We start from the raw sequence: 23,846 nt of genomic DNA, 5'->3' as shown, positions 1-23,846 counted from the left end.
ACAGTCCACAGCAGAAATTTTGGACCTAAAATATATAATGAATTAATTAGAGCTTACCCTGAGCTAAATACACTTAACACACATAGAATTAAGAAACAAATCAGATTAATTATTTAATTGTTTAAGTTAATTGAGTTGAGTTGATACTCTTAATATTTATGTACTTTTGTATTTTATATTTGTATATAGACCCTATTATTACATGCTGTATTATTTTACCATTTATTAATGTTATTGTGCTCAATGAACTCTCTTAATTTTGTGATATATTTTGTATAACTGATCTGAACTGCGCCCGAGCACGAGCTTCTGCTCTTTCGGGCTGCAATGCCTAATGTAGCTCAAGTGTAAAGTATTAAATAAATAAATTACTTAATTAATGAACATAGTGATGTTTATAACCTATTTTAACGAGCTCTTCTAAGCGAAATAGTAATATACGTTACAAGAGCGGTATGTTGACGTTTTCATGGTCGAGGAAAAGATTGAAAAAGCGAAACGTAGTTGAGCTTTTTTAATTTCCGAGAACATGAAAACAAACATACCGCTCGTGTATCGTACATTATTTTGTTCGAAGATAGTTTATTACATACCTGAAAGACGAATTTCTAATTAGTTGCAATGAAATCTCCATGTTGGTTTCTGTATAATGACGGCAACTTCGGAAAACCAAAATATCTTTCTTCAACATTGTTGCTATAAAATGTTTTCTGTGTTTACTATACTCCAGCAGGCCCTGATCTACGTCTGTCTTTTTTTTTCCCCCCAGTCTATACTGTCAATGCGAACTTAAAACAAACGGTAGGGTTATGTAATGATTTATTTTTCATTTTAATATTTTAACAATATTATTTATATAACATATTGCAGTAATAACATCGGCATCTGGAATCTTGTTGATTTTTCACGGCTTCCTTAATGTTACTTGTATCAGGAATGCAATAATTTTCGTGGAGTAGTAGACTTTACTTAATTTTGGAAATATTTAAAAACAATAATTAACATTGCAATTTAGGTGAAATTGCAGTGGTAAGTTTCCAATTTATAATTATTACTATGTTAAACGTCTCTAAAAATAATATGTTAAAAGCCTAAAGCAGTAAAATGAATGTCGCGCTTAAGCGGTAAGAAGAGGGAAATTGTTATGTGTGTTACGTTGGGAATACTGAATGTGGTATTTCACACTTACCGCGTATTGGTTCTGTGCGGAAAACAAGCAAATACGCACGATCTCGCACAAAGTATATTTGCATCAAGTTAAGATCATTCTACTACAAAATGAATTCCTTCAATACTCTACTTCTTAACTCCATACAGTCATTTAATGGATTCTTTACCGAACCTGACGCCTTTACGTATAATCTGAGGCAAGATGTGAAAGCGGCTGTCACAGTGTGACGAGGAAGCCGGGCAGCGCTCCTCGTGAAGACGAGGCACAGCGGCCGAGTGTCACGATCAACTCATTCACGATTATTTATGCACTTTCCAACGTGCTCGCCGTGCCATTTCCTTCTTAGTGTTAACCTCGTCACTGTCCTTATAAATATGTTGACAACCTCAGTTTTCCAACCAGCTTCCTGCAGTTTGAATATTTTCCTCTTAGCACTCTGGAATTTTTAAGGATAGGCCTATTAGCCTGTTTACTGTGAAAGTACTGCACAGAACTTTTCTGAAGATGTACAGGGACATCACTTTATTTTTACCAACATTTTTAACATTAACCTGGCTATACTCGGAAACACTGTTTCCCCTTTCCATTACAGGAGTTTGATGTTACTAGTGCAATATGTAAACAAATCATCTTACTAGGTATAGGAGGAGAGAAATGTTGTGTATCCATTTATGTTGTAGGGAAATACGATATTACGATTTTCAGTTTGATCATTACTTCTACGGAATTTATCAAAATACAGTAGAGTAGTAACATTAAAAAAAAAAAAAAAAAAAAAAAAAAAACTCAACTTTTCAGGCGGCTATGTTTGTTATGTAATGTCTACTTTATTTAGCATATTAATTATTGATGTTATCATACAATATAGAGAGTGCATTTAAATTGAGGGGGTCATAAGTAAAGGGCTGTAAGTGCCCTTAAGTTACTTTTGAGAAAATGGGGTTTAAATATTTAAGCTTTCGTAAAATCGGTGAAATTTTTAATTAAAAATTTAATGTGTGATGCGATTAAAATATCCCTTTGCCACTAAAATTTTAGATACTTTTGCTTACACTGGATGCACTTAACTCATGTTATTACAAATGTCACTAGCATTCCTTTGCTTTTAGCCACCTCAATTCAAAAAAAGCTAATCCGAATTTTTAAAAAAGTTGCTGAAAATGGTTGCCGTTCATTACAATGCAGGCTTCAATTCAGTACGCACATTATTAAAAACATTTTGAAGCATATTCTCTGAAATTGAATTTATCGTTTCTTGAATATAATTTTTTAGTACGATATTATTAATATAGGTTCTTTCTTCTATAGAAAACGCAATCATATTTATGAAACACACTATACACTGCAGTGTTTACTTCACTACTTGAAGACTTCGAATGCAACAGCGGCCGTAAGTTTGTGTGTCTGACGGGAGCAAGGACATTAGTGAAGGGTTGAGAGTGAAGTACATTCAGAAATGCAGGTACAATAAAAATGCAAGTAAAAATAAAATGATGTCCCTGGTATGATTTCTTATCGCAATGAATAAATGAGTAATGAAAAGAAAGTAAACAAGACAGACGGGAGAAGGAAACAAAAAAGAATAAAAGGAATCAGGAAAAACAGTAATTTACGCTACAAGAGAATAAAGTAGGATTTTATTTATGAGTAGAATATGTAGCATCAGAAGCGCAAGCCAAGGGTGATGATTTCAACGAGTGCATGAAATCTGTTTATTCTCGCGTGCCATACAATAATAATTTATCTAATACGATGTTTAATAAACTGTTATAATAAATCTGTCGTCGATTTGCAAAAGGGGACATGTCCGAAATAACAGAGTATTGTAAAAGCGCAAAAAGTATAACTAAGTTAAGGGGACACTCAACTATATTTTGGAACTTTTTTCCTATTTGACCAATCTTTTTCAAATTTGGAGAAAAAGTTTAATATACACATCGAAAGTAACATGCAAAATCTCAGCTCATTAGATCCAATACTTTTCAAAATAAAAAATATTTCAATTTTTAATCAATCATTAATTGAAATATCACTTTTAATTATCATTTTTTATTTTTTGGCTTTGTGCATTTGACTGTGACTTCTCAATGAATAGGGGAAGGATTCTGCGTATTGATTTAGTTCTGTCACGTAAATTAGTGTAGAAATTTAATTTTTCATTTCTATGACACTTTTTCTGGAATTTTAAGTTGAGTGTCCCCTTAACAAATTAAAATATCCATATATTTATTTCTAATTAGATCACTATGTATACATACATTCAGGATCCACGAACATTTTAATTCTTTACGTCTGTTATGGTTTTTTTTTGTTTGCGATTTTCCAACACTTTGTTATTTTAGACGTGTCCCCGTTTGCAAATCGACGACAGAAATATTATAATAATTTGAAGGGTTGGCGGGAAGAACGATGAGGGTCCAAATAACAAATTTAGAGAAAAATGAATTTTAAATTTTAAAACAATCTGCTTTAATTCTTATCCGTAATGTAATTACTTTAACTTTTTTATTGCACCTGAAGATTTTGTAATAACCATGCAATCACAATCTAGCATATACAGTCACGAAGTTAAGTTTATGAGGGTACTAGAAACAATAGACTGTGCAGGTACTATTTCGCATTGTCTGTAATAAGGCGATAGTAGCTATCCCAGTGGTTAGCAACTATCTATGGATGCATATTTACTACGTATTGAGCTTCGTGACTGTATATATTAGACTGTGATATAAGCCTCTATTAGTTCTCAACGTAATCCAATAGATGGCACCTCTAACTAAAAATTTCATTTTATGGACCCTCATCGTTCTTTTTTTATTATTTTTATTTTATTGGATTATTTTACGACGCTGTATCAACATCTAGGTTATTTAGCGTCTGAATGAAATGAAGGTGATAATGCCGGTGAAATGAGTCCGGGGTCCAGCACCGAAAGTTACCCAGCATTTGCTCATATTGGGTTAAGGGAAAACCCCGGAAAAAACCTCAACCAGGTAACTTGTTCCGACCAGGATTTGAACCCGGGCCACCTGGCACCTGGTTTCGCGGCCAGACGCGCTTACCGTTACTCCACAGGTGTGGACTCATCGTTCTTCCCGTCAACCCTTCATTTATTAAATATTAGGCCGTGTCTCAAAGCTCAAGTCCGTACTACACACTAGTGACTAGCAACTAGGTGACTTGTAAACTACACACTAGGTAGCTTTGGAAATGTATGCTTGAAACAAGACCTTCTCCATAGACTATTTTTCTAAAAACTATGACGTCACGGTTCAGCACTGAATTAAGAAGGCAGTGTCCTAATGCAGTTTCATTACGAGTTATGCGGAAAAGATAAGGGCTTAATATTACAATAATGTTTAACACATTGTACAGAAGGTACTAACAATGTCAGTGTTCAAAGTTAATGTGTTATTCTACATTATATTTACATTATTTCACTTCCAAAGCATTTTCAGATTTCATAACCCCAATTGCTGATGAGGTATCCATGTTTGTTTAGTGAACAAGTCATCAATCAAGCAAGCATTTTCGTTTACTAGAGTCGACGGCATTTCGGAAGGCAGTCAGCTGCTACATGCGCCGTAGCATTTCTGGTATGTGACGTCACAAGCTTGTACAGTAGAACCAATGGGGATCAGTCTATAAGAAGTACTTCCCGAGTTCGTTTGTTCACGTGTGAGTGTTTCAATTCATTGAATAAGTAAAACTAACATTTACTGTGTGTGTGTGTGTGTGTGTGTGTGTGTGTAAGATAAATAAATGGAAGAAGAGACTATAAAAAGACAAGTATTGCACAGGCAGGCGCGGAAAATAGTGTTTAAGGTGTATAATTATTTTAAAAACGTTGACGAGCAGAACGCTGCCGGCCATCTTGATGCTGACTGCAACGTTGCCAACGCACAAGAAATGACTGCAGAAGCGTGCGTTGTGGAATTGAGAACCATGCAAAGAATACTGTTAGTGAAGGAAGGAGGGTTTGTTTGGTGTCATGCTTGCAGTAATCAAAGGCTAAGGTCATTATTGTCTTTTGATAATTTAAATTATCTCCTGCGCTATTTGTATTGCATGTGAGCGTGAAGTACGATGTGGCAATGTTGTACGCTGCCTTGCTCTCTCTATCTCTCTCTCCCGACACAAACGCTAGTAGACTACCGCCTTCCGAATTGCCGTCAACTCTAGCTACTACGGACTTGAATGCTATGCACTCTGTAGCTTTGGATCATAACTTCTGACGTCACATCCGGCTATTTAGTCAACAATCTGTTCACTTCAGCTGAAAATACTGGTGTTCATTTCAAAGTGTGTCATGAGGTCACTGTTGGGAATCAGCGATATGAAGCGAGTTTCAGCTTTTATGTCAGAGAAGTTGCCTATTAATCAAGGCGTTCAATCTGAACTTGAGAATGTGTACTGTATAACTTGAACGTCGTAGCAACAGATGGAGATCTGGACGGTCTGTGTGCTACCATAACCTCTTTCGAACTGTGTTTTGCTCGGGCAAGTCGTACGCAGGTATTTTTTATCATCGGTTGCGTACGGCAACATTCCACAACACAAATCAAATGCTCCGTGTCCATGTTGACAGTCGAAGTTAATGTCAACAAATACTGTACGTAAGTAATCGTCTTAACCCTCTTCCCATATCCCGACAGTAAGAAAAAAACTCACCCCAGTACGTGTTTCCAAACAGTTCACATTCCTGCCACTACTGGAGGTACCGTACGTATCGGTAAGTACTCTCCAGAATGAACGCCATACTTTCTAGGCAACTTCTCTGGCACATAGGTAATACGCCTCTGCGGAAGTGTAGGAAGACTGAATTGTTTAGGCTCATCGACTAGCCACATGACGTCATACAGCGAGCCATGACACACTTTGAACTGAACACGCAGTATAAGAATTCTTTAAGAATCTTTATAATTTGATCAATAAAACCACTAATATCGCGCTCAAATTTTCAAATATTAAGCTTCACAGCCAAACCACCAGCAGTGTACAGTTTGTTCTCTGCTTCCCTGTCGTAACATGCGCCGTGCACTTCTATTATTTTGTTGTTCTATGAAAAAAACACATCATTCTCAGTCAGGTTTGAACCCGCAAACATAACAGCGACCAGGGTAACCACTGAAATATTGTAGACGACTCAGAAGATAAAATAAAAATATAAACTGTCAAAATTATACTCAGTAACTCACAGACATAAATGTGTTCTACAGAGCGTTCGCCTACGGGTGGGGCCAGGAAAGCGGCCTGTCTGCGGTGTTGCTTGCGGGAATAGTCTATCCATAAGCTTCCGCTTTCTATACTATACTCTGTAGAGTTTTAATTTTAAAAGTTTAGCAGCAGTAAAGACTGATGTTTTTGAAACACTACCTTCCTGTGAAACACGTCTTAGAGATTTATTAGGAGAGCGTGTAAATGATACACTGATTTCATCAATTTTTTCTCCCGTCAATACTCTTCGTTTTCGCTTAGGAATTGTAGCATTTATCGACCCTGTTGTCCTTAATTTGTTAACAAGACGTCTAACAGTTTCTCTATCCTGAATATTTCACTTCAAATTGCCTACGCACCTCTCTACATGACTCTGTTTTCACATATGCAACATACATGAAAACTCTCTGTTCAAGAGAGAATTTTGCGTTTTGCATTGTTAACAAATTTTACACACACGCTGAATATTTAAGCAACTGAGTCAAGAAACTGCATTGTACGTGTTAAATACTGCAACATCTGGCTCACAACTGATAACTTGTCGATCTTGATGTCCTTGATTGTCGAGCGTGTCTCAACAACTACGCGCACAAAGCGGCGTATCAGTACATGCCGCTTTCCTGGCCTCACCCGCAGGCGAACGCTCTGTATGTTACAGTAAGTGAGACTTTGTATACAGATAGGCCTGTACTTATATGTCATTAAAGTGTGTTGTTTGTTTATTTCCAGATTCCTTGTTGCCGTGGCGACGATCGCGGCGGTTACTACGGCAGCGCCTGCAAACGACCACGCTAATGAGTACGACTATGAAGAGGACGTAGAACCGGCGCCGGCGCCAGTTGCACCCCCAGCGGCAAGGGGGAGGTTATCGCTCCTAAACACACGCGGACAGCGGGGTCCATCGCCCCTTATTGGCAGCCGAGGGGCAGCCGCCAAGCAGCCGTCCACGCCGAAGCCTGTGGAGCAGCCCGCGGAGCCGGTACGTGCAACACGTGGACGGCACTTAGTCCACAAACGAAATACAGAATCTCATGCAAATAACATAAACCTTAACATTTATTTTAACTTTTTTATCGATTATTCAACGACGCAATATAAATTATTCGGTAATTTAGCATTGATTATTACACTTTTATTACGTCATACTACTTTTGACCAAAAAAAGGATATCAGACGTCTCCAAAAGCGTACTCGCGAGTAAGCCCCTGAACGGAACCGAAGCCAGTACGTGATGAGCGCGCTCCGCCTCACCCATCCCCACCTGTACTGTAGTCAATGTTTATGCGCAAACGAAGAGCAGTGGCGGACTGCCATTATCATTGTGCTGGTCGGAGTGTTCCACCGTTTCACAATGTCTTCTAATCATGGACGTAGTACATTCAAGGATGAATAGGAAGAGAAATTTTTTTGTGTTAGTGGTGAGAATGTGAAATGCTTAATGTGTTCGAAAATTTTTAACGATGTGTTAAAATTCAACATGCGACGACACAACTCGACTCTTCACAAAGAATATCATAAAATTACAGGCATGTTGGACATGTGAAAATAATTTATTTTGGGGCTATCTGTATAACTGTTGGTTATACATAATAATCTGTATATTACAATACGTTTACACTCAGTTCGGCTTGACAAACATATAGTTTTTCGTTTAATTTCAGGTGAAATGCGTAGGCCTACAAATATTGATAAATATAAAACAAGAAAATACAAACCCTTATCATACACGTGTCCTCAGTCTTAAACAAAAAAAAAGCTTCTTTATAGCTATGTTCTAGCTTTGAATATTGGAAAATCAATGAAGTCCTTTACAGAAGCATCATTGTAAAATAGTGCATACAGGACGTTACAAAAATACTGTGTCCAAAACAAAGTCAAAGTTTAAGAAAATTAAATTGTTTTCAATTACAGTTCAGAGAAGGAATTTCAAGATTGTAAATGTAATTGAATCTGAAGTCGAAACCACAATTAACCAGTTTGTAGCTTACTCACTTGCATTGGACGAAAGCACAGAAGAAATGACAAAGCTCACGTAGCCATTTTCATCCGAGGAGTTAATGAACATTTTACTGTGTCTGAATGTCTTCTAAATGTAATTACAAAATACAATTGGAGAAGATCTTTTCCAGGCACTGAAAAGCACCATAGAACAGAAGAGGTTGAATTTGCAACGGCTTGTGTCAATAGCAACAGACGGGGCTCCAGCTTCATAGTATGTCAAAATAATATACAAACGTATGATATTTCTTAGTTGTAAACATAAGCAGACCGTTGCCGCGATCCCCCACTGACTGCTCCCATCTGTTGAGGTACGAGTCTCTTCCCCTTCTCTAGCCTTACAGCACACTGTGTTCGGCGGGCAGCATCGAGAGCACGAATGACGATACGCTTTTTGGAGACCTCTGAAGGGTATGAAAGGACGTGTTTCAACCAATCATGGCTGCTTATCGCAAAATTTTATCGCTTCCCTAGCATTTGTTAATTTTATCGCTTCCCTAGCATTTGTTTGTTTTTATCACTATTCTATAGCTCGACCAACAACAAAAAGACCTTCAATGTTTCCAACACTCACGTGGCCATGGAGGGGGAGACGTCAACACTATGAGAGCAGTTCGCTAGGCCGGGTTACACTAGTCAGCAGACTCCAATTGTGAATCCGATTCAAAGCTGTGTCTGTAGCGGAGCTTTCACTTTTCAAAGGCCTGCCGCACACACTTGGTTTTCCTTCCATTATTATAAATTACAATCCGTTTTAACTAGCCTATATACAATATGTCAAAATGGAATATTAATTGATCGAAAAGTTAAAGAATGGACGCGAACACGACTGTTGTTTCGAATAGTTTAAAACGTACTCGCTGCGAGACGTCGATCAGGGAGCGCATCTACAACACAACTGATCCCCACTATGACAACATGCGCACGAACGAACACTGGTTTATGGCGCAGGTTTTTATGTCAGTGGTCGGGCTATAGCATTTGTTTCTTTGTTTGCCAACATTTCAAACTATAAATTCTTTACGGTACTATGAAACATGCTTTGTGATCCTAATTTGTTTCCCGCATAGATAGTTGACTGAAAATGGCGCTCCGTTCAAACATTTTCATGAAGGTAACATTAGTGAAATAGAATTTTAGTAAGTCAATTAATATCTACTTTATTATATTAGAGTACTTTATTTCTTCTAGGCTAATCTTTATATACTTTCTCCTGTTTTTATCACCTTCCTATCATTTGTTTCTTTATTTGCCAATCTTTCAAACTGCAAATTCTTTACGGTACTATAAAATAAGCTTTGCGATCGTCATTTGTTTACAGCATAGACAGTCAACTGAAAATGGCGGCTCCGTTCAAACGTTTTGGTGAAGCTAACATTAGAAAAATAGAATTTCAGTAAGTCAATTAATATTTTATTGTATTTCTTGTAATATTTATATACTTTTTTCTAATCGTGTAACAGTCAATTAAATCCCACTCGAGTTTTGATTCTCTCTAGATAAATCAAAACCTTTAGTGAGATTCCTGTTGATAAAATTGATGATAAGGAAATGGTATTTGGCGATGTAGACTAAGTCCGAGAATTCATCCATCTTATAGTTGGGGTAAACCTGCATGATTAGAACCAACACCCACGCACAGAATCAAAGACGAGACCCGCTCCTTGACTCTAGAAAACGTCAGGCCTCCTTATGTTTTAGAGTTCTAACAGCAATAATTTCTTAATTGGTTTATTTTACCAGGCTTTATCAACTATGATAGTTATCTAACGTCTGACTGAAATGAAGGTGATATTTTCGGCGAAATGAGCCCAGCGTCCAGCGCCAAAAGTTATCTAGCATTTGCTCTTAATGAGGTGAGGGAAACCCAAAAAAAAAAAAAAAAAAAAAATCGGAGTTTGGCTGTGCCGGGTACATGGCCGCGGATTTTACGTGAATGTATCTGGCTTAAATCGACAGATCTCTTAGATGTCGAAGAGATCTTTCGTTTGGTACCAAAATCAGCGTCCTAGGACATCGAAGTCTCAACATTATGTCAACGTGAAAGTTTAGTTATGGTGAGTACCTGTATACAGCAATGTGAAGGTAGGAGAGTAGTGGGTACAGTAAGACACAAAATATTAAGACATATGTATGCAAGTGATAATTCAAGTATTTTTAAAATCAAGTGCAACAAAAATATACACTAAAACATGGAGTATAATAATACATAAACAAAAATTTTAACAGATAAAGGACATAATATACAATACGTGTTTGTCAAAAAAATGCAAATGTCTCACTTTTCTCATTCAGGAGGGTACAGTGAGACACCACAGTGTCTATTAAAGTACATTGAAATGATTTAAATTTATTTCAAAAGAAAACAAAAACTTGCTGTCTCTTTATCTTGACATGTTCCGTAGGCTTATTTAGAATCATTTTGATGTCTGACTTCGAAACTATTGAAACATCTGGAACATTTGGAAAAGTGAATTTTCTATGACATTTCAAACTTTTGCGAAAAAATAAAATGAATTTTTGGTGACAACAAAGCTTATAATTATAAGAATTTAATGTAATTCTTTATTATTTTTTAACATTTTCTTAAATTTTGTGAATAATTTTTTATTTATGAAACCATTCAAATATAATGTATCCATTATTTTAAGCTACAGTTCCTAAATTGTTATTAGTATGTTCATTTTTAATGTTAGTTACCGGTAAATGTAATATAATTACAGTTTGTTTTTGCAAATCATTGGTACATGAGGACAGTGAGATGTCTCAGTGTACCCTTCAATGGCATGTCTCACTGTTCCCTTTACGCATAGTTCATTTAAATATGACGCCATCGCTTCAAAATTAAAACAAGAAAGACGAAACTTTGCAAAACATAATCTCAAATACCATAGTATTAGGTAACAAAACATTCATATTTCTATTTAATTTGTATATCCAATATAACCTTCATTAAACACAAGCCAAAATCTCACTTCTAGAGTGAAAAATTACCAATTATTTTTTCAACACTCACCTTTATAACTAGAATCAAATCGAGTATGAAAATACTGTTACTTTACGCAAACAACATACAACTCCACTGTTACCAACATCTCAATATCAAAATTTACCATCTAATAAAAAAATGTCGCACTGTTCTCCCTGTCTTACTGTACCCACTTCTCCCCTACACCATTTCTTGTTTCATGACATTAAACATACTCGTATAACAAAAGAATTCACGTATATAGGAAACGTATTTGCAAAATATAGAACGTCCACCGCTGTGGAGTAACAGTTAGTATGCCTGACCGTGACGGACGGGTCGGGTTCAAATTCTGGTTGGGACAAGTTACCTGATTGATGTTTTATCCAGAATTTTCCCTCAACCGATTGATAGCTAATACTGGGTAACTTTCGGTACTGGGCGCTGTACTCATTTCGCTGGAATTATCACCTTCATTTCACTCAAACGCTAGATAACCATAGCTGTTGATAAAGCGTCGTAAAAGAACTCAATTAAAAAAATAGACAAATATGAAACTGATCTAAATGTCTTAGGAAAGTATAATAAAATTAATTGGGCTATGAGAAGACATTTCGACAAGCAGACGATACTGCATATAAATTAAGATTGTACAATATTCTGTTAAGTGCAGCACTACGCTATGAAAGTTGAGTCTGAATTTGAATCAAAATGAAATTCACAGAAACTGGAAGTAGCTCAGATGAGTTTTTTGAGGTCACAACTGGGCATAAAGAGACTGGACCTTTAAAGAAATAGAGCTATTAGAAGAATTACATCAGTGGAAGAACCATAGGGATGATCTTAGATTACAGTCACAGGCACAGGCTCTAAAACTGGAAAATTCATGATGATGATAATGACAAAAGATTCATTTAGATTATTTAGAGTTATAAAGCATTATAGTGGGTTTCATTCCGAGCAAGAAGTTGAAAATAAAACACCCTAACCTCTTTACTAGAGGAAATAAGTGTTCACTCTCTCATCCTATTTGCACTGTGTTATTTTCGTCATGTTACATAACCCGGAAGGGGCGATGCTTATAAAATTTTCGTTTAAATTTTGACAAAATTGAGGACGGAATGCGGCAAGAGATCGAATTCTTCTATGTAAATGAAGATGATGATTATTATGATAATGATTAATATGATGACATTGATAAAATGTGGCTATCGCTGTTCCTTTTATGGACTTCGACCACAACACAAGCCAGAATAATTTAAACTGCAGATAGGAGTTTATAAATGACCTCGCGAGACTACTTATTAAGATATTATAAAAGAAAAAAAAAAGTAACATATCTAAATCACATGCATAGAGTAGTCATAAAGTAATTATAGAAATGAACGCTACGATCAAGTACAATTTCAGAAAAAAAGTGACCAGTCAGTTTACAATGCCTTTTGACATTTTCTGACAGCCACATATTAATTTACAGTCACTGATAAATGTATCGCACTGTAAGATACCACTCCCCTCTATCTCTCCATAGGTCTTCTCCTAATTGTCTTCTTTCCATAGTTTCCAGAATGCCCTTTTTCCATGTTGTCATAGGTCTTCCTCTTTTTCTTCTTCTTGATGGGGTCCAATCATATGCCAACCTTGGTAATCTTTCCGTATTCATTCGCATCATATGCACATACTATATTAGTTGTTTTGTGAAAATATCCTCTACAATATTATTCTTAACTTGCATTTTCGTTTATATCGTTTCTAATTTTATCTCTTCTTGAAATGCCTGCTGATCGTCTCCAATAATCCATTTCTAAGGCCAAAAATTTATTTTTGAATGCGTTTTGCAATTGCCAAGTTTCTGCCCCATATAAAGTCGTACTTCTCACATTTGATTTATAAATTTTATGTTTAGTTTCAATTCTGATTTTATTATCCCATAATACTTGATTAGGGCGGCCGGGTAGCTCAGTTGGTAGAGCAGCTGGCTACGGACTGGAAGGTCCGGGGTTCGATCCCAGGTGGTGACAGGATTTTTTCTCGTTGCCAAACTTTCAGAACGGCCCCGAGGTTCACTCAGCCTCCTATAAAATTGAGTGCCGGGTCTTTCCCGGGGGTAAAAGGCGGTCAGAGCGTGGTGCCGACCACACCACCTCATTCTAGTGCCGAGGTCATGGAAAGCATAGGGCTCTACCTCCATGCCCCCCAAATGCCTTCATGGCATGTTACGGGGATACCTTTACCTTTTATAATACTTGATTAAGAGTTGATATTGCATATATTGCCTACATATTTTTAAAATCTTAAATTAATGCTTAAGGAACAAAATAGGCAATTCCCTAAAATTCCAGGCATACTTATTACGGCTAAAAAGTAACACTTGTTCCTACAGTAATGCAACATATTAAGGTAGGTGTCCCTGATATGGTCATGCTAAGGTTTGAGAATTTTTCTAGCCGCCATTTTGAAAAAAAATTAAACCACTTTTTTCTTACTCGTTCTCAGTCTAATGGACTTTCTTAAAACAATTTCCTTTCCCCATAAAAATAGTTTTAATTGTCCAAAAAGTCCCAAGTTCCAAAAGACTACCTAGTGGCCATATCAGGAACATGTGCACAAGATATGGCCATCCTTGTTCCATGTTCTACAAATCGTGATTGTTTTCAGTTCGATAGCGCAGTTGTGTTAAAATTAAATAATTTTGGTATAAAATGAATAAACATGACACTTAATAAACTTTTTTATAATTCAAAAATGTAGTCAAAACAGGTTTTTCCATAAAAAATTAAGTTGTTTTTCTTAAAATACAAAATTTTTGCGTAAGCTATAAGGCATTTAAATTTGTCAGGTGAAAAATAAAAGTGAAATGAACTTGATATGGCCATGGTGCATTTGATATGGCCATATCAGGAGCAGGTAAGCTTTCACAAAAATCGTTTGATTATGAACAACTCGTAAAAGATACGCCATCAACGACAACACCAATCAACAGAACATTAAAAACTGAATGGAGTACTATGGTTTTCATGAAACAAGTCTTTGAAAAACATGCATAAAACAAAGGAGACTTACCAGAGAAAAATAATAAGAGGTCACATGAAAACCGCAAAACAGACAACTGACGCCATATTGTTCAACCTGACTGGATGGAAAACGATCAAGTGACATACCAGGATGCCCTTTCACTGGATGTTGCTGCAATTTAACGGATTTTTTGGTTAACTAACTCACAATAGGGGGGTGGCCATATCAGGAACATGGCCATAACAGGAGCACCCACCTTACATTGACAATGGACAAACATCCACCCTGCAGGAAGGTTCGAAACCGCGACTAAGGTTTGCACTCAGCATTCAAGTTAGCGTTTAACATTTGTTTACGACGGGTCGACATAACTTATCACTAGACTTTCCCTTTGCATTATGAGCGTATAATGAATGAAGAAGATGTAAATTTTTTCAAGTTTTACGCTTTAAGCTAATGACTTAAATAACCTCAGGTTCTTGCATTCGAAGGGTAAGCACGACTTTCAAAGTGAAAGAAAATGACATTTGTGAATACGTTGAGATTATCTCATGGCCTACTTTAATGCAGTCGCAGAGTGAATCAATCGATTTAATAACATCAGACAGCGTCTTTCGCAAATCCTCCCGTCCCGCAAATGTCGGATGCCATGCTCGACTCTCATCGTGGTGCGCAGACCCACTTATTTCGTCAGTAATGGGCAGCGGAGAGCACAATCTGTCAGGAGCAAGGACGTGAGCGGTTTGAAGGATGTTTATGTCCACAGCAAAGAAAGGCTCAAGGTGTTCCTGTACGAAATGTCACGGGTTCAGGTGAAATACAGGAACCCAGACAGAGACAGGGATTCAATTTCACAGTACCTCTCCGGTCCCATTTTCTTAAGTATTTCGAGTCAAAAGTTTGTAAGGCTTTGTTAAGTCTTCCAAAGGACTATTCGTGTCCTTTCAAGGATTCGGAAGAAATGATCACAGCGAATATGTACGATTTCAGATACGAAATGTTTCATGTTCAAAATGGGATGTTACTAAAATGTAAAATTTTGTAGTTTTTCTGAATATGTACGATTTCAGATACGAAATGTTTCATGTTCAAAATGGGATGTTACTAAAATGTAAAATTTTGTAGTTTTTCTGAATCCCTAGCAAATAATAATTTTAACAATTGAGGAGCGTTTTTGCAAAAGTCGATAGCTGCAGAAATCAAGATTTTACAGAAATGACACTAAGTGACAGGATCTATCGAGTTTTGAAAAAACCAGGAAGGTTTGGTAGTCTCTACATACGGTATGAATCAAGGTTTGGTAAATCTGATTTCATTGATCGATTCCGGAGGTAGAAAACATACGATATCCATATGTAACTCACTTTCGAGAATTTCTGCATCTATCGACTTTTGCAAAAACGCTCCTCAATTACTGCCATCAATACCATCATTATTATCGCCACATTTTCATTCTTTTTAGTTGGTTATTTGACGACGCTGTATCAACTACGAGGTTATTTAGCGTCGATGAAATTGGTGATAGCCAGATGGTATTTGGCGAGATGAGGCCGAGAATTCGCCATAGCTTACCTGGCATTTACCTTACGGTTGGGGAAAACCTCGGAAAACCCAACCAGGTAATCAGCCCAAGCGGGGATCGAACCCGTGCCCGAGCGCAACTTCAGACCGGCGGCAAGCGCCTTAACCGACTGAGCCACGCCGGTGGCTTGCTACATTTTCATATCATTATCACTATATTCATATCATTTTCACATTAAGTTACCGGTACTGTAAATTTTCTGATCTTCAGTACTTAACAATATTCACGTTCTTGTTGTATTTTAACATCATATTCTGATTATCTTCATTTTCGAGTTCACATTTTTATCATCAACTATGGCTTTATCTCCAAATCGTCGTCGTCACCACCACCACCACCACCACCACCACCATCATCACCACCACCACCACCACCACCACCATCATCATCATCATCATCATCATCATCATCATCATCATCATCATCGTCATCATCTTAATTACCGAGCATGCGCAGTAAGTATGTTAAAACTGGAACTTAGAAAATTCAGGCTGACCAAATTTTGTTGCTGGGTCTGTATTCCTATATTCTCCCATGTTATTCTCTCCAACTTACCACCACCACCACCATTTTAATTTTGTCGTCAAAATTATATACTTTCTCCATCTTATCATCATTTTAATCACAAATTTGCTGTCTTAAAAATATATTATATTCTACCAAGATCAGTATCTCCATCTTATCATCATAATCATTATCATTCTTAATGTTATCATCATAATCATAGCCTAGAACAGAATTTTACAACCAGATGTCGCGGCACACTAGAGTCCAAAGGGAATTTCGACGTGAGTGCGGTGATGTTCTGGTATAGAACATTTTGTAGAAACAGGTTCTGTGTTAAAAAAAAAAAAAAAAAAAAAAAAACATGCAGACGAAACCCAGCACGAGAAGCAGCTATCTCTTGGCTTGGCCCCCCCCCCCCAAACTCCCCAGATCTAACCCCTCCTGACGCCTTCGTGTGGAGTATTTAAAGACATTTTCTATTCACAGAAACATTGATAGTGTGCCGCGAATGATCCATTGGTGTGCCGGTAGAAAATGAAAATAGTGAAGGTTCCGTAACAGCAATTGGAAAAGTAAAAGTGAAAAGAGTGGTAAAAGAGTGAGTTCACAAGAGTCAACTTTCATAAAAACTGTGGGTGTTTCACAAAAACGGATTTCATTTTTTGCGGAGAGCGTGAAAAAGTCATTCAACATTACTCTTCGTCATGTAAAGCGCCAAAACAGGGGAACCCTATGTAATTACAACGATGTTCTTCATGCCATTATTACAATCATGAGTTTCGCAGCATTATCACATCGTCCTCGCACCGAAATCGTCGTTACATTCTTCACATCTTCAGTGTAGAAATGTTAAGCTGCCGCCGGGTTCACAGCTTCCTCGTGCTCCAGACACCTGAGCTATGTTGCAGAACTATTAAGCAGCAAACGTAAGGTGCAGACTTAAGATTTATATTCTGCAGACGTTTCGAAACGCTCAGTTGTGTACTGCCGGCCGCACCCATACCCGTTCAATAGAGAACTAGTAGCCTCCTAAATTAAGGAGTGGTGTGCATGTTCAGCCGAAAACACGGGAACTGACTTCTTTGAGTGTCTGTGTAATAGATATCCCTGTCGCCCTCGGTGGTCTCGTGCTTGCCACGGTGACCTTTGGATCCCAAGTTCGTGGGTTGAAATCAGGCAGGATTTTAAAGAGCGATGAAATCATTAGCATCCCTTCGGAAGCAAAGTGAACCGTGACGTAGATATACGACACGTAAAATAATCCTGTCTCCGATAGAGGGCTCAGGGAAAAATCTGTGGTTGTTTATTGCCCACGTTCAAATGTGATGCTGAATAACGTCTGCAGTTGAAAGCATCGTTAAATTAATAATAATAATAATAATAATAATAATAATAATAATAATAATAATAATAATAATAATAATAATAATGCATCTTGATTACACAACTTTTAACACTGTATCACTTCGGAATATGTATGGTAAGACAAATGCTAACCACACCCACAGAGACATCAACACACACATGGAAATACTACACATCCAACAAAAAGCCAGAAACTAAACACACTAGAACAATATGAAATATACAGACACACAAAAACACACCCCAACGAAATTCTCAACACACAACTCAACTTCAAAACACACACACTCTTTGACTCTACACTATACCACAGGAACACACCCTCACAGGAAACAGAACAAGTGGCGCCAAGACCAACAACGACCAGTTCTGAAGATGACCCATAAATAGGTCGAAACATGTAAACGAGGTACGTTGAAATTTAGCACAGGAAAGTCTTAACATACATATTCCGAAGATCATAATAATAATAATAATAATAATAATAATAATAATAATAATAATAAATATAAGCAACTTCCTTGTGAAATGAAAGAGTGGGAGTGTATTTTTTTTTTTTCCAACAGGATTCTGCGACAGCATAGAGAGCTGTATGCATGAAATTCATACAGCATTCGAGGATAGAATTTTGTAAGTAGGAATGTGTAGTGGATTGCATTCCCAAGCTTAACCCTCAGTTATTTATTTTTAGCCAGGTTATTTAACGACGCTGTATTAACTACGGTACTAAGTTGAATAATTTCAAAGGAAAAATAGTTTCGGGGCCGGGCATCGAACCTGGGACCTCTGACTGAGCGCGCTAACACTCTACCGACTGAGCCACCCAGGAACTCTACCAGACTCCGGCCCAATTATTCTCTTTATATCCACTTATTTAAAGTTTGTATGACTGCAACCTGTGTATATTTATTGTGTGGCTTTACTTTGTATATAGTGTATTCTTTTCTGTTTATTTCTATATTGTATTTGTATTCCTGGTGTTGTGGAAGAGAAGGCCTGATGACCTTAACTACACCACAATGAATGAATGAATGAATAAGTAAGTAAATAAATAAATAAATAAATAAATAAATAAATAAATAAATATTTCAAGTGAGTTGACAAGACATCAGAGACTCAACTTTAAGTGCACACTTTCTGTCTGACTTAAATTTAGGGTTTTCTGTTAACGAACAGTAACGCGTATTATACAAATCTGGCTTTCAGGAGTAGTTCCTTGTCAACCACTTAAAAGAAACACTTTCGATCGACGCTAAATAACCTAGTAGTTGATATACAGTCATTAAATAACCAATTTAAAAAATAAATAAATAAATAAAAACACTGTCGGCACTTCATGTTATTTTTCCATATCATTACAAAACTCATTTCATATCATTCATTTTCGTAACATTTATGAAGTTATATGGAAGTTTCAAGACTTTATTAAAGAGAACACTACTTATTACATTAACGAATAATATGGCAATTTGTGTGTGACCGAAATAATGTAAAGTCCTAAGAAAGGCCACAAAAATGAAAGTAGGGATAAGGAGAGAGAGAGTGGGGGAGGTGACGGAGGAGTTATTTTAAGGAGTAACATACACTAAACCCGAAATATAAAAACAAGAAACACAACACACGTGTTAAAAACATACATGTAGCCTACTATACGGGAAGACAACGCTAGTGCCACGGAGTTCTTCGGATCTGACGTCATCAGATCGTAATCGTGCTGACACACCATTATACTCGCATCACGATTATACGGATTAAAGGCCTGGACTATGAAGAAATTTCATATGCAGAAGAAAATACATTCTTTAGAAGCAATTTTTGAGGGCAGTAGGAGGCTTCAGATTACTAGACAAAAAGAGAAATGTAAATATAAGGAAACAATTAACAATAGAGTCCACATCTATGATCGCGAAACCAGGTAACCCGGGTTCGATTCCCGGTCGGGGCAAATTACCTGGTTAAGTTTTTTTCTGGAGTTTTCCCTCAACCCAATATGAGCAAATGCTGGGTAGCTTTCGGTGCTGGAGCCCGGACTCACTTCACGGGCATTATCACCATCTCATTCAGACGCTAAATAACCTAAGCTGTTGATAAAGCGTCGTAAAATAACCTACTAAAGCCACCGGCGCGGCTCAGCCTGCCGGTCTGAAGTTGCGCTCGGGCGCGGGTTCGATCCCCGCTTGGGCTGATTACCTGGTTGGGTTTTTTCCGAGGTTTTCCCCAACCGTAAGATGAATGCCAGGTAATCTATGGCGAATCCTCGGCCTCATCTCGCTATCACCAATCTCATAGACGCTAAATAGCCTCGTAGTTGATAAAGCGTCGTTAAATAACCAACTAAAAAGAACCTACAGTACTAAAATAAATAACAATAGATAAACTAAACAAAAATCGAGCAATTCAGAACATAGCCTACACAGTATGTACAGTACTACGGGTGAACAGCAACAGGTTGGCAAGGACAATTGTACACTGCACACCAGCTGGAAACAAACATTTGGAAAGATTGTTGAGAAGATTTAAGGCTCATTCACAATGAAAATTAAACATAACGTAAGCGTTAACTTAACGTTACAGTAAAATCAAGAAGTCATACAATCATTCACGATGGGAGCATAAACATAACAGCAAACATACTTGGTAACCATGGAAACATAACAACGACGCCATTTCCTCATATTCTGTCGTATACTTCAGCGCTCCACGATTGTGTTCTGTTTGCAAATCACGTAAGCATAAGCATAAAAGTTTGGAGTTTGCAAACTTTCATGTTAACGTCTTACGTTAATGTTTATGTCAATGCTTATGTGAATCACTATGAATGATCCTATTTGGTAGCCTGGGCGCAAACTTCTGTGTTTATGTTACGGTTATGTTTAATTTTCATTGTGAATGGGCCTTCACAGACGAATGAATTAGTGGTACAAGTTTTGAAACGAAACGGATCGAGAAGGAACCCACTTTGACGCTGATGATGATAATGATGATGATGATGATTACTAATTCTGGTTACTTTTCTCGCGGTCCAAGCATATACGTTGGAAGACCTCGTTCCTTTTCTTGCCAATTCCTTTCCCATTCATTTGAATAACTCATTACTCGAGGCTTTCTCCACGAGTCGTGTGAAACAATGGACTGGGGAGTCTCCTCGTTTTCAAAGGTCACGGATCACTGCACAGAACAATGAGACAAGCCAAGCTCATTCCTTTTAATAACTCCGTAATTCTAGTCAGATTTGCTCGTTTTCAATATGGGTATTTCCATCTCGCATTCAATTTATAGCATTACTCGTACTTTCTTACAAGTTAATAGGCCTGCAGAACCCGTAAGTATGGGAAATACGACGTCAGCCTCACTCAACTTCTATTGGGGAGTCGGTCTGGGTAGCGTAGTCAGTATAGCGCTGGCCTTCTGTGCTCAAGGATCCCGGCCCAGGTCGATGGCATTTAAGTGTACTTAAATGCGACAGGCTCATGTCAGTACATTTACTGACATGTAAAAGAATTCCTGCGGGACAAAATTCTGGCACACCGCCGACGCTGATATAACCTCGGTAGTTGCGAGCATCGTTAAATAAACCATAATTAGCTAATTTAAACTATTGGGGATGAGCGACTTCTACGTAGAGCTGTTGACATTCTTAGCATGTGGAAGCCCATCAGTGGCGGTAATGTAATTTTCAAAAAGGATTGTAATAAAGTCATTGTATTTATAATGCGTTATGTCGTTTCAAGGTTTACGATTATGCTAGATTTTCTGTCGGTAGTTTCTTTGAGATTTCTTTGCACCTAGCCCGCTTTAGATTTTCCAAAACTTTCCTCCTATCATCGCCTACGGAAACATAAATTTGTAGCATTTAAGTATTGAACCTTGAAAGTTAATATACTTACTTCCTTACTTACAAATGGCTTTAAGGAAATCGGAGGTTCATTGCCTCCCTCACATAAGCCCGCCATCGATCCCTATCTTGTGCAAGATTAATCCAGTCTCTATCATCATATCCCACCTCCCTCCAATCCATTTTAATATTAACCTCCCATCTACGTCTCGGCCTCCCCAAAGGTCTTTTTCACTCCGACCTCCCAACTAGCACTCTATATGCATTTCTACATTCGCCCATACGTGCTACATGCCTTACCCATCTCAAACGTCTGGATTTAATGTTAATATAAATGTCACTATTCACATCAATAGTCTACAAAATGAACACAACGAGTGATGTCCTTAATTTAACAGTGTATAAATAAATAATCAATATACAGTTCGTAATAATTAACTTATACGAAAGTTTGTCTATTCCATAATCCTTAATATCAGCTTTGTTGAAATGTCGTTTAATGTTGAAATGACGAGTAGAAATATATTGGATGGGACACAGTAAACAAGCAATTCTTTCGCATTCAATAACAAAATAATCATATTCCCATTTCCTTTGGATGTAGTATTTCTTCACGGGTTTACATTTTTCCATGTTCCAGTTCTCTTGAAACTGCAGTACGCGTATTGTGTACCTGCCGCCGCGAGGATGAATGTTGATATAGCCGAGCGCAACTAGAAAGCTATGACCACACTGGTAGAAAAGGTGGGTGGGGTAGAAGGGGTACGAAGGCAGTCGTTCTGAGGAGCTGCAGTTCTCCAGGTCTGAGTTAAAACTTCAATAACTATTACGAAACAGCAAGAGATAAGAAGTTTAGCACTGAATGAATAATATCACATAATAAAGCATCATGGATTAATATCGGGCTACCGCCTACACCAGGCATGTCAATTGATGCCCACAGGAGCAAGCAAGCGCTTTAGAGCTCAGGAGAGCCTGAGCGCTTTACAGCGGAAAGGAAAGAGACAGACGAAAGAGGTGGTATATGCCGCTTGGTCGAGCTATATTCAGGGATGGCCAGCACTGATTCAATAGATAAAGGGAAGAGAACTTATTAAAACTGTATCCGTGTTAATTTTTAGATTTGCCTGAGAAGTATAAGTGCATTATAAGAATGTAAGTTTTAATTTTAATGCTCATTTTTCACAAGTTTAATTGTTTTATTCAAAAGAAATATTTTCTCAACTTTTTAAAAAATAGAATATGAATTTTTCAGATATAGGCCTATTTATTTAGTAGCCTTACAGAATGTTTTCGTAAATCTAATATACTGTATATACGTATTACTGAAGATAGTGTATTGAAAATTTTGAAAATATTCGCATGGAAATTGTTTGTAAGGAAATGAATTAACAAAGCAACTACTGTTACATCATAAGCAAAAGATACGTGTCCATGTGTTGTAAAAATGTCAGCTCTATAGCTTCAACAGATTTCGGGAAAATAATTTAATATTCTGATGATAGGAAGTTGCTCACCAATATCACCTTAAAAGCATAAAGCGATAAGAGTTTTGTTATGTAATATTAGTTACACTTAAAACAGATACAGTACCTAGGTAACTTTGCTTTGTACTGTAATATTGTTTTGATTAGTTTATTGATTACTGTTTTAGAACTAAAGATAACATCAATATCAATTCCAACTTATCATGTCAACGACATAAAATTTCACGTTCCGTTTGAAGTTTGTGCACCACTGTTTTCTTACTCCAACAGGTTGTTTATTCATATACACAACCCTTCCTCTTTCCATACTTAGCGCTTGCTGCCCGTGCACGACGTCAAGGTAAAAAAAATGCGCTTGCTTTGACATCACTGGCCTACACCATCGGAAATAAACAATAAGTTATATTTTATAAACAAATGTATCCGAGACCGAAAGTCCTAAATATCAGTTGACATGATTTATAATATCAAAAGAAAAATTATGGAAAAGATAAACGAAAACCAGATCACGAACAAATCAAATTTTGAGACAGAACTGAACTGGATAGGACATACTCTAAAAAGGGTTCAATGGAGAAAGAAGCACTAGAGTGGAATTCACAAGGAAAAAAAAAAAACGGAGGAGACCAAAAAGATCCTGGAAAGGACAGTGGAAGTAGAATTAATAGAGGTAGGCAAAATAATACAATTATGGAAAGAGGAGA

The 23,846-nt window shown here is 37.2% G+C and overlaps 1 protein-coding gene across 1 annotated transcript in view; it reads left to right on the top strand.

The window, feature by feature from the left end:
* The window catches only part of LOC138693215 (uncharacterized), a 147,937-nt gene that overhangs the window by 109,307 nt on the left and 14,784 nt on the right, over positions 1 to 23,846 (top strand). The window contains exon 2 of the mRNA XM_069817049.1: positions 7,115 to 7,364. Within this exon, the coding sequence (XP_069673150.1) occupies positions 7,115 to 7,364 (250 nt within the window). The remainder of the gene's footprint in view (positions 1 to 7,114; positions 7,365 to 23,846) is intronic.

Source organism: Periplaneta americana, chromosome 1, assembly GCF_040183065.1.
Source record: "Periplaneta americana isolate PAMFEO1 chromosome 1, P.americana_PAMFEO1_priV1, whole genome shotgun sequence".
Classification (NCBI taxonomy): Eukaryota; Metazoa; Arthropoda; class Insecta; order Blattodea; family Blattidae; genus Periplaneta; species Periplaneta americana.
Note: the sequence above shows the minus strand (reverse complement) of the source record. Positions and strands in the feature narration are given on the sequence as shown.